This window comes from Harpia harpyja, chromosome 2, assembly GCF_026419915.1.
Source record: "Harpia harpyja isolate bHarHar1 chromosome 2, bHarHar1 primary haplotype, whole genome shotgun sequence".
Lineage (NCBI taxonomy): Eukaryota > Metazoa > Chordata > Aves > Accipitriformes > Accipitridae > Harpia > Harpia harpyja.
The window spans coordinates 40,652,554-40,664,789 of record NC_068941.1 but is presented as its reverse complement, the minus strand read 5'-3'; the positions used below and the strand labels follow the sequence as shown (position 1 = coordinate 40,664,789).

At 47.2% G+C, this 12,236-nt stretch overlaps 1 protein-coding gene across 2 annotated transcripts in view; it reads right to left on the bottom strand.

Annotated features, from left to right (window-relative positions):
• Window positions 1–10,170, bottom strand: part of FHDC1 (FH2 domain containing 1) — a 37,998-nt gene extending 27,828 nt beyond the window's left edge. Inside the window, exons 1-2 of one of the 2 annotated variants that reach the window (XM_052777404.1) lie at window positions 10,070–10,170; window positions 4,754–5,384 (exon numbers count right to left, since the gene is read on the bottom strand). In XM_052777404.1, the coding sequence (XP_052633364.1) occupies window positions 4,754–5,236 (483 nt within the window). In that variant the 5' untranslated portion in view covers window positions 5,237–5,384; window positions 10,070–10,170. Of the gene's footprint in view, window positions 1–4,753; window positions 5,385–9,242; window positions 9,529–10,069 lie in introns of those variants that run through there. The other variant, XM_052777413.1, reaches the window with a different exon arrangement.
• Window positions 10,171–12,236: the final 2,066 nt, after the last annotated feature.

The following is a 12,236-nucleotide window of genomic DNA, read 5'->3' as shown; positions in this document are numbered from 1 at the left end:
TCCTACCAAGCTGTTGCTTTTTACCCTTTAAACATTACCTCAGCTTTTTATAAATTCTGCTCGGTCTGGTCCTATCTTCTGCTCATACACACCTTCAGCACTGGTGCCAGCACAGCATGTTCCAAATCTCTGTTCAACACCTGAAGAGATTTTAAAGTGCTGTCTACCAGTAATACCCTTGGACTTCTTGACTCAAAAAGTTGCACTGGACTGTAAGTAAGAATTGAAAACAGACTTTCCTAGTCTCACTGGGATTCTCCATACCAAAGAAAACTCTCATATGGTTTCTTATGATTTACTTCAGATAAATTCAGGAGAGTGTTCTCCATTGTCATCTTCCTCAACTCTCCTACCAGAGAAAACTATTAAATTTTTTTTTTTGTCCTACTCTAGAAATACTACAATTCTCTCAGATACTTCGCACCATCTTAACACCTGCACTTTGCCAGCCAATGCAAGTGTCACTGCCTCACACACCTGCCACCTCTCCTTCATAAACAATGCAATCTTAGAAGCAAGGACAGTTGATTCACTCATGAATCTGCTTCTCATCACCACAGTATTCAACTCAGCATATTTCTGCAATCTGCAGCAGGCATAGATCATGTAGGGTAGTAACAGCATCAGTTTGACAAATGTTAATCTACCACTGAAATATTTGCTGGTTTAGATGTATTAAGGGGAACATTAGCTTGAGTACCATGGTGAAGTTGTGATGATGGTAACAGGAAAGCTACTTCTGAACTCTGACACAAATTTGCAATCAACACAAGAGATTCAGACTGTTTTGGGAGACACAAAAAGCCCCACATCAATACTGACTTCGTAGTGACTGCAGAAATGCAACAGGAGTTTCTTGCCATGAGACTGTCAATAAGGAACAGGAATATGATGAAGTGGATATATGACAGATCAGTGAAAGCAAAACATCACATGTGTTCTTTGGATAAGAACAATGGGGTTTCACATGGTGGGATACAGTTTACAAATTACAGCAAGTGTGGAACAGCCTGCTGGCGCAGGCTTGGTGCTGGAGGTTAGGAAGGATATAAACAATTTCCTGCTTCAGCTTCCACTTCACCTTACAACACACTAACCATCACTGTTGAGTTTAATATTTTGGCCTCTATTCTCTGAGCCACACGCACTGCCTGGAGTGGTTGTGGAAAGGTGCACTTCCACAGTGCGGCAGAGTGAACCTAGAAGCTTACTACAGCACCACCCCACTCCATGTCATCCTCCCTTGTCACATTCCTAGCCTGCTCCTTCCCTTAGGCAGGCACTGGTACTCATCTCATTGGGTTTTTGCTGTGTTAGTCCTCTGCTGGATTAATAGGTTGAATCAGCTCTCAAGAAGGTGGAATGAGCATCAGAGCCAGCACAGGGAAAACAGAAAGAGGGCATGACTAGGAGAAGGGAGAAGAGACATCCTGTTTGCCCCTTCCATCTTTCTTCTCTCACTAGCCCCTTGCACAGGCTCTGGAATTCACTGCACCTTTTCACAAGCCACCAAAACTCACTAAAATAGCAGAAAACTACTCCAGTTGAAAACAAAACACAAAACCCCAACAGCATTCTGCTGAGCTACTTAAATCTGTTTACAGAGGGTCCAATGTCTGCCAGAGCCAGCGCACAGATGGGGGGAGGTGAGGGACAGGAGCAGAGGGACAGTTCGAAGGAGAAAGCAAGAGCAGCTCCCTTGGCTGGCAACAAGCTGTTTTGCCCACTCCGCTGCCAGGCTAGCTATAGCCTAGGTGAGTGTATGTTGTGCCGTACTGCGAAACCACTAAAGGATGGGGAAAGTAAATTGGTGTGTAAACTTAACTCTACACCCCCTATTTTTCAGAGGCTCAAATTACATGAAATCATTGGGCAAATTAAGCCTTTAGTCAAGGCAACACATTAATTAATCGCCTAAGGGTTTGGTGAGGGATTGTTTACAAAAAGGATAGCATTTGCTGTAGGAGTTTGACTCTAATCTCAAAAGGGAATTCTGTTATAATGATGATGTTTAGTGCTAAGCCTCCATAACTGGGATTCAATAACCTGAGTTGGGCATCTGAATTCCCTGTATAAATCACTGACGAGTGAGGAATTAAAAGGACATGCAGTATTGTAAGCTCCTACATGAAGAGAGCGCTTTTTCCAAAACTGCTTATGATTCCACAATCAACAGCGATCTCTGGAGAAGGTATGAAACCCCTATCCCCACCACAGCCTCTGGGGGAGTGCCCTCAACACTGCCTGAAGAGTCACTCTTCACCACTTCCACTGAAGCTATGCCACTGCACTGAGAGGAACGACACTGAGCCAAAAGAATAGACTCTCCGGCCATGCACTCTTGTACAGCACTTTCGGCACATGCTGGTTTTTTCGGATTTGGATCTAAGTGATACTTGAATTTATGCACTTGAAGTTATCTTGAAAATTTGTTGCTGACATACTATGCCAACTAGACTAATTCCACTATTTAAACTGCAAAGAACATGTTTCACTGCTAGACCATAAAGCACTTTCTAAAATCAACTGTGTTTTACACAAAAGGAATAGAGGTACTGAAACACAAAATGTCTTCTTGCCTATCTTCCGTTGCCACGCCAGCAATGCAGCCAGGAACAGAACTACAGCTTCCTCAGCCCCACGCTAACATGCTCTCCGCAAGGTCACATGGATGCTGTGTACCTCAGCCTGCCCCCAAATCCTTTCAACCCCCATAGATTTTACTACTGAGGATAACCGTCATACATTAAAGGAAGTGAGCAGCAGCTGACAGCACTGATGACGGAAATCACACACATTGCCTATGCCTCGAATCTCCATACTTTTGCTGAATGATGCCTGTAGTAACGTTAAGCATGTGAGCTGTTGCGTATTTGTGCTTCCGCACTTCCAATAACACATAGCTCTTCAGGATTATCTCCTTCCCTCCTTGCTAAGCAGCTAGTACTGCGAAGTCCATTAACACACAAGAAATTGCTCATCGCTGTCTGACACACTGCTGTGGCATGCTTGACAAAGCTTAGCAAAGGAGTTGAACATTTTGTCACTTAAGTAGCATAACTCAGAGGCAAGGACTGTTGCCTCAACCACCTGCCATGTGCAAAGGCACCGTGGGAGTCCTGAACCAGGCTGGACAAGCATCAGGCAGTGGAGGGAGATGCACTGAACTACCTTATCAGCTCCAGACGGATGCACAAAAACATTAACTTGTAGCAAGGCAGGTTTTTGTTTCCAAGGCACTGTATCTTGGAGAAACCCTTGTTTTGCAGACCTGTAATTTTAATCTCTAACACTGCTCTTAACCTCCTCAGGATGCCCCGAGTTTCAAGCTGTACATGAAAACGCGTGAGTTCTGGAGCACACCAGGGTTTTCTCTGCTCCAGCTACTCTACGCGAGGGACCACATTCAGTTACTTATCATCATTTTTGCTATAACTAGATCTTCTCCATATGGCAGTCCTGAAAGGGGGAGCTTCTAAGGAAACACACACGAGGCCAGAGTTGTGTATGTCTGCATGCAGTACAGGAAGTCCACTCACTGCGAGCCGGATTCGAAGATGAACATAGCCTGAAAACAGCACAGAGGTTAATGACTACCTCTGACGATGACCCCAGTTACTCCTTCCCGATGTCAGGGTTTCAGTGTCTGCAATACCATGTCTGTTTTAAACCCTTTATTTTAGTCTATGTACAACATGCACACTATCAGTACATTGGTTTCTCTCCTTGTCCCTGCTGATCTTATTTTGACATTCCCTGAATCCTGCAAGATACCATCAACTTCAAGTCCCTATTTTCTCACTAAAAACTGATACATTGTTACATCTCTTAACCCCATGCCCTCTGTATTTTGTTTACAAGCTAACATGTATGTAGACGCACACTGGTGATTAAATCTGCATTTCAACCCTGCAATTACTTCACAGAAAGATCACTTGAGACAATTCAATTCAGGCTTCACAAAGAGGCTGTCTATACATCAGGATTTAAGAACTAGAAAAGCTACGTATCAATTCACCAGAGAGTATTTCAAGCTGAAAGTGCTTGGTATATACCTCCTAACCACCAGAACTGAAATCAGTAACAATCTTCAGACCTTCTTAGAAGGTTACTTTAGTGTCCAGAAAAAGCAGGGTAGATGAAATAAAGTTTTCATTAGCAGGAAAGCAAAGTTTATGAAAGTTGAAACTTTAAAATTATCTCAATTAAATAACAAATTCCCTTAATCACTATATTATGTTTTATTTCCTTGCTGTCATACTGGTACTTCCCTTCCTGAAGTCTCTAGGACATCAAGGATATATACAGCATTAACCCTTACAATAGGATTCTCTTCCCTCTCACCTGGTGCATGTTTGCAGGTAGAACATTTTGTTTGTACAACAGCCATAGTGGAAGAGCTGAAGAAAAAAGTTACAATACACCTATGTTTCACACTGAAAACTCAAGGGCTATCCAACATGAGTAAATACAGATGCCTTCAGCTCCCTCCATTTATTTATATTTATTTTAACAGGTGACCAAATCACAGCACTTACCAGGTAAAAATAATAAAACACTATTAGCTCTTTGAAAAACAAATGCGTGCCACTAAGAACAAATTGCTTATCCTCCCCATGGTTCCCCTCTCCATCAAATCAAGACAAATTTGACTTAAGGATGAAACGTGACAGAAAAAGAGACAAAGGCGAGTCAGAATTCACACCAATTCCTACAGCATTATGTAAAAGAGAGGTTTTACTTCAATTCTTACCTCCTCTTTAGTCTCTTTAAATGAAGACTTTAAAGATCGACTTCGGGGGTCCTGGGGCTTGGTTTCTTCCTGCTGCCCAAAAAGTTCCTCGATTGTCTTTGTATCAATCTGATACTGCGGTCTTGCAGCAATTGTCCAGATATTGTTTTTACCACGGACTTGTTCTTCAGGAATAGTTTTCCAGAAAAAGCTCCGCATTCGTTTTTTTTTGCCATGGTTGTCATGACCATTTATCAGCTGTGGAGGCAGAGGTATGTTTGGCCCAGGCAGTGGAGGAGGGGGTGGGGGAGGTGGCGGCATCCCCGGGGGGAGCGGAGGGGCTGGGGGTGCCCCTGTGAGGGGACATGGCGAAGGGGGCGGTGGTGCTGCAGGCTGAGAAAGTTGAGGTGCTGTCGTCGTATCCTCATTCATTAATCCCGTTGCAACTGGAATAGCCCCATTTTCTTTATCATTGACCAAGGAGAGACAATTCATAACATGCATTTTATGTCCTCTCCAAAGAGGAGAGTGTTACTTCCTTGGACCGGTTTGAAACATTGAACAGTGAGCGCAGCAGCAGCAAGTATCGCTCTCTCAAACTCTAGTCTGCCAGCAGTAGCAACACAAGAGGGGACTGTACCATCTTCGCAACCTACAACAAAGGACAATAGGGAGACTCAGATCAGAGAGACCGGATACTGTCCCTCGCACTGAGGCGACACTAAAATTAAGGTATAACAGCTATCAAGTTTTTAATCCAGAAGCGAAATTTAGTGAATCAAAAGTCTTTCCCAGGGCAATTCTATAAAACTTATCCACACCAAGATTTCAAATAGCTTTGGGTACCTAGATTTCAAGAACATACATAAAAATAAGAATACCTCTTAAATTGCCCACAGTTGATACTGAACCCGCCTCTTAATCTCAGTTCAGTGCAATTTTGTAAGAGAATATATTTATCTCAAATTATTAAAACAAACAAATATTATTCCACTCCTAATTTCAGATTATTTTTTAAAGGTGATTACACACAGTTAGAAAATATAAGTACTAATTATGGTACTGGATTAACTGGATCAAACAGACCTTGTTTGAATCCTTTTAATTCATGACTTAAATCCAAGCTGCATTAAAATAATGAACAGTATGTCGACGATTTAACAGTCTAGCATAATGTACTGTTATTTTGCCTTCATATTTTTCACACAATTGTCAATAAGGGAAAAAACAGTGTACAGCCCCTAAACTCTCTCTGTTCACTAAGCATAAACATACAGTATTTGCATTTTACCATTATTGGTCTGGTTACACTACCTCCCAAAATGCACTAAGAGAAGAAAGACCACAGTTTGATTAAGCTGCCCCTTATAATTTACTTATAGGTTAACGGAGCCAGTTCAATAAGCGGAGACAGAATGAAAGGACAGAGGAGCTGATAGGAACAGTAACCTACACATCCTAAGCGCTGCACGTATGCAAGGCTTTAAATATTTAGGAAAGCTTTTATATCTAGATTACCTCATGAAGCAGCTTAACAAGAACCACAATAGTTTTGAGCAATTTTTCTTATACTGTCACCTACTAAACGAAGATGCTGTTATCAACAGTAAACCTTCAAGTAAGAGAATGACTTCCGCAAAAAAGCACGATTTTGACAAGCCAAATCTATTAAAACAGATTTACTTTGTAAGTCTCAGAGAAAACAGATTAAGGCGTTTCAAATACAGACCAATGAAGAATCCCATGATTTTATGGAAATTTGTAACTTATCTCAAAAAAAATTTGGGAATTTACAAAAAAAACCCCCAAAGATACCACACAATACAAATGCAGAAGACAGCCAGTCCCTGAGCAAAAATCAGTCACAAGAAAGCTCAATAGACAGAGCTGAAGTAACGCACTGGCACAAGAACAATATCAAATCACAAATTTGGCACTGATTTAGCTGTATGCCTGTTCAGCAGGGTTCACACAGAGCTAATAGCAACCCAGATCAATTTGACGTTGTATAATAGTGATGAAAACACCTTCGCTATTTTTGCCAGAGATCCATCACTAGAGTGTACACGAACAAACAGACCCAAGTCACAGAAACAAGCCTTAGGGCAAATTCTCTCTTGGTCTGCAAGGACTCAGCCACTCACAGCTTCACTGAAGTCAATGTAAACCGACACAAAATGATCCACTGTACCTTTTCTTCTCAAAAGCTTGCATAGGTAGCAACAAACTCCTCTTTCCTGCTTCAGATTTTCTAACCTTATACCTTACATTATCAAGGTATTAGCAAGAATAGAAAACATATATAAAAACCTGTATGAAGTTTAAGTCAGTCATAGGAACGATGGAAAATATTTTAATAGCAGGGTAAAAAGGGGAAGAGCTGCAAAGAAAGTGGATCAGGATAGAGGGTTTCAAATTTAAGTCAGCACTAATACCCAGTTGCTATTACACAGCTCTGTATGTTCGTGCCTCTCCTCCTAAGTTCATGATCATAGAAGCAGAGAGGCATAAAGAAGCAGGTGCAAGGTGGTGGAAAGAGATTAACCACTCAAAGCAATTAAGTGTTACATTAATTTAAAGAAATACTCAACTAGGAAAAAATCTTTTCTTCCCTACCACTTATTTAAAAATGAAAAACGTATTAGGTAGTCTTCCATCATCACAAAGCAGTATTCAACAGTTATTATTTTCTAACTCAGGTTCCCACAGAGTTAAAAAAAAAAAAAAAAAGGAAAGAAGGAAAGAAGGGACAGACAGACCAACCGACCATGCCCCTGGGCAACGTGCAAGAACCTCATTTTGAAACTTCCAATAAATCTAGATGCTTTAAGAAAAATGGGATCAAATCCTAATGAAACAAAGTTGTAGGCGATGAATCATCAGAGTCCCGGCACTAACACAGAAGAGTGGAAAACGACTGATCTCAGACCTAAGCATTTCTGAGTTAGACAAGGGACACTCCTAGGGAAAGGAGTGGAAAACGCAAGGGGAAGAAAACATCCCAACCTAGATGTAAAGATAGATAGATAGAACAGGAAAAACTGTTTTCAAGCCAATGAGCCCTGTACTGCTTTAGATGAGGTAACCGTCACCCAGAACCAGGAAAGGGGAAGAATCAGCATTTAGAAGGCAGGCATGAAAGGAAAGGCACAGCATAAAGGCTGGCATTCAGCTTTGTCTTCTGACAGATAAGCACGATGCAAGTGACAGAGGTCACCTGCTTGTAAGAGGACGGCGGTCTCAAGTTACCAGATACCAGGAGACTAGTCAAAATTCCCTTCTCCTGCTGCCTCTCAGAGGAGCGGCTTGAAGATGTTCCCAGCGCCCCCGCCATTACCGTGGGTGGAAGAGAAGAGAAGCTGGCAGCCGGGACAGGCTCTGGGCCGCTTGTTGGTATCAGCAGGTGCCTCCAAGCAGGAAGTACAGCGAGGGGAGGTGGGGAACAAGGCAGCCGTTCCGACTGTGAACTACAGATTATGCCGGGACTGGGATGCGTAATAAAACCCAAGCAAAATTTTAACTCCTAAGGAGCCTCTCCGCACTGTTCAAAGGATTAAAGAGATAAAAAAGAAAGGGACCCAAGAACAAACATTTAAGATGTCTCAATTACGCTTTATTATTGCATGTTTGTTATCCAAAACATCCCAAGAAGTTGAAGAGCTTTACTGCACGTTTTAATTGCGTCCATATTTGGCATAAAAGAAATATTTTATTTCTTTGTCTCGTTCATTGTTTTAGGCAACCTAATCTAAATTGGAAATGTATTTCAAATTTAGAGGGTGGGGACAACTTTCTCCCCAGGTAAGAAGACAAACACTCTGAAGTAATTTGTTTCTTGCAAAAAAGGCAGTTGCCACTGAGACGGGACATACATTATATTTGCATACACAAATTAACAGGTGAAATGCACGATGCGCTGAAGGGCATTTCATAATTCTTACTGCAAGATATTACTCCCTTTAACTCACACCTTATGTTCTCTGCTGCCCACGTTTGTGTCAGGCATCGTCCAAATTCTCATGAGAACAACGCCGATTTTGACACCAAAGCCCAACCACAGTATTTGGATGTCTGGGTCTCAACAACGGCCACACAAAAAGGTAAACGGAGCAACCAGTTGCTAACTGCAGATAAAGAAACTGCGAACGCTGCCTCATACAACTAGCCGCTGACCTTGCCAAAACGTGTGGGTTACAAAGAAGACGCAGCTCGCGCTATCACAGCAACTTAGCACTTAACCGCTTAACGCATCCGACAAAATCCCTCATACGGCACGACCTTCCTGCCAGCCAGCCAGCCAGCCAGGATGGGAAGGGAAGGGAAGGGAACCCCACGCCGGTTCACCACGCAAGCCTGACGGGCAGCGGACAGAGAGCCCCGGCGCCAGGCAGGGACATTACGCGTTCTGTCAGGGGGGCTCGATTCCAGCTGGTTTTTGTTTGGGCTCCTAGCCGCTGCGCTCACCCCGCTGCAGGGAAGGGGACGCCAGGGGAACAGCCCTCAGCCTTACCGTCTTATTTTCCGTCCGGAGCGGGTGTTTTAGCCCGGGTGTCCGCGAAAGGCGGGCAGCGTGCCTACGCGCCCGCCGCGGGGACCCTGCCGCCGGGACCACCCGAGGGGCCCTGAGAGAGATCCTTTCGTCGTAACTCCCTTCGACCGACGCCGCGGGCCACGGGGGAGCGCCGAGGGCTTTTCGGGGGGAAGCTGCGCGGGGGTGATGCCGCCCTGCCGGCTCGGCCGGACGCGGGGTACCACCGCGACCCTCTCTCACCTCAGCCTCCCGCCGGATCCCGGGCACCCCGAGGCGCCCCGCCCCAGCGGCCGGGACGGGCCCCGCCCCGCCCGCAGGGGGCGCCCTCGCGCCCGCCGCTCCCCGGCGGGAGCTGCCCGACCCCCTCCCCTGCAGGAGGTGGGGAGGGAGGGAGGTAGGGAGGTAGGGAGGTAGGGAGGTGGGCGGGCGGGGAAGCCACGCTCGTCCCGGCGGAGAGAACCGAGGTCCCCGCGGCAGCCCCCCGTTCCGCCGCACACGCCCACCGTGCGAGGGGAGCGGCGGCGGCTCCCACCCCTTGACAGGGGGGGCGGCCGGAAAGGTGAAAGGAGCGGCGGGGGGCGCCGGACCCTGGGGTCCCGCGGGGTGGGGGGGGAGCGCTCTCCCCTCCACCGTCTCGGGAAGGCGGAGAAGGACCCACGGCAGGCGGCGGCGACCCCCCGGCCGCGCCCCCCGGCAGCGCGGAGCCCCCGCCCAGCCAGGAGGAGACCCGTGCGGAGCACACACGCACACGCACCCCCCCCCCCCCCCCCACTCCACTCCGGCCCCCTCCGCGCCGCGTCCCTCACCTCCGCGCCCGCGGGAGCACGCGGCGCCGCGCGCAGCAGGGCCCGGTGCCGCCGCCGCCGCCTCCTCCCATCGCGCCGCGGCCGCGCCGCCGGAGCGGGCGGGGGCGGGGCCGCGCGCGCAGGCGCGGCGCGGGCGGGGCCGCCGCAGGTGACAGCGGCGGCGGAGGCGGCGGCAGCCCCCGGGAGCGCCCCGGCCTCCGCCCGCCCTCCCCCCCCCGGCCCGCGGGGCAGCGGCGCCCCGTCTCCTTCCGTCGCCGGCCGGTGCTACCGAAACGCCTGTGCGGGAGGAGGGCAACCCGCTTTTCCCCAGCGCCCGGTGCTGCCGCTGCCGCCGCGGCGTGCGGAGGTGGGCATCGGCGTCCGCGGTGGGTCGTGGTCTAAGCAAGGTCCTGTGAAGCTGTCTGACGGGCATAGAAATATGTGTGTATATATATATAATTTACCGCATGCTATCACAGGACTCACAGCAACTATTTCCATAGAAACAGAGCGGCAGCGCTCTGGGCCACGCTCCCGGTTAGAAGGAAGGGGCTCCCTTCCACGGCTGAAGCCTTTCGCCCTCTGCCCTGGCTCCCGGGCAGGCATCCCCTTTTCCATCCCCTTCCCGCACCGCCGCCTCACCCCGGTGCTTCCCCGTCAGTCTCCGAAGCGGACGGGGCGAGAGAGCATCAGACAGACTTAAGGTACGATCGCAGCCCTGGGTTATTGTCACCCTAGGCAGCTCACATGACTTGCGGACACCTGAAAGCCAAAGTACCATCCACAGATGATACAGCAAATACATTGTCTGAAAATATTTTGCCAAGAGATTGGATCGCATTTCAAAAATAAAACCATTTTCCCAAAAAGAGTAAAGGTGAACAGCTTCGCTCGAGTAAATATATAGTCACGGCTGTAAGGAACAAACACAGCGTCCACACCCCAGCACTACTTTTTACGGGAGGCCAATTCCGAGGCAGGACCAGAAACGCTTCCTTTCCTGAGAAAGGAGGGAGGGAGAAAGAAAAAACCTCACCTCCAGCCTTGCACAATCAGCCACCAGAGCTTCTGAGCTGAGCGCGAGAGAAGATAACACCTAGGCACGGCCAGGGGTGGGAAGGCAGGAGCAGGAGGACGAAGGTGTGTCTCGTCTTGGTGCGGAGTGCTTAACCTGCACTGCTGCCTCTGCCTGGGGGTCGGGAGGCAGGAACCGGAGGAAGAGGGGGAGGCCAGGCAACCTCCTCTGGACCCAGACCTAGAGCCCAGGCCCGTGGTTGCTGAGGTTACACCATCCCGGCTCGTGGTTGCTGAGGTTACACCATCCTGGCTTACAGTTCTGCGGCCAGAGATCTGACCTACTGGTCTGGCAAGACAGCCTGTTTGAGTCACTCAATTTAAAAAAAAAAAAAAAAAAAAAAAAGTATTAGAACAAAAGGAAAATTTAAGGAATGCGATGTCAGAACCTGGTCATTTAAGCTCAAAATTCACCGAGTGAAAAACAATTCAGCTGCGGTAAATGGCAATTCATATCACGCCACACATCTCCACTTGGCAGAGTTAGCGGCAGCTGGGGAGGACATGCTCAGCTTTGAGCCAGCATGGACATTCCTCGAGAGTGTCGGGTCACCCCTGAGGTCGTCAGCGAGGAAGCGCATTGCTGCTTGGACTGTAGCTGCTTGTGTTGGAACCAAAGAGACTCGTTTTCGTTGCTGCCAGTCATGAGCACAAATGTTCACTCAAAGAAAGATGGAAAGAGCAAGCCAAACAAGAGACTTGCATAATGGCATTGTCTTAAAAAAAACCAACCCAAAAACCGAACAGGGCAGCAGAGGACCTGGGAGCCAGTCTGGATGTGAAGTTAAACTCTTAACTTTTCCTCACCCTGTGGATTTTTTCCCCAGAGCTTTTCCAAAATACAACGTTAGCGAATTTTTAGCTGATATTTTCCCCCTAAAAATGTGAACACTCACCAGGCAAAGATTTCGCCCACATGGCTAAAATTAATCTGACTTACAAACAACTGAAAACAGGTCTTTACAGTAGGAAGTGTTAAGCAACTTTAATAATAGGTAGATCGAGCAGCCCCACCTATAACAAGCAACAAATGCACCTCCCTAGAACAGATAGCATTTAGATGGGTTGGTATAATACAAGAACAAATCCTACTGTTAATATTTTAAGATTTCTA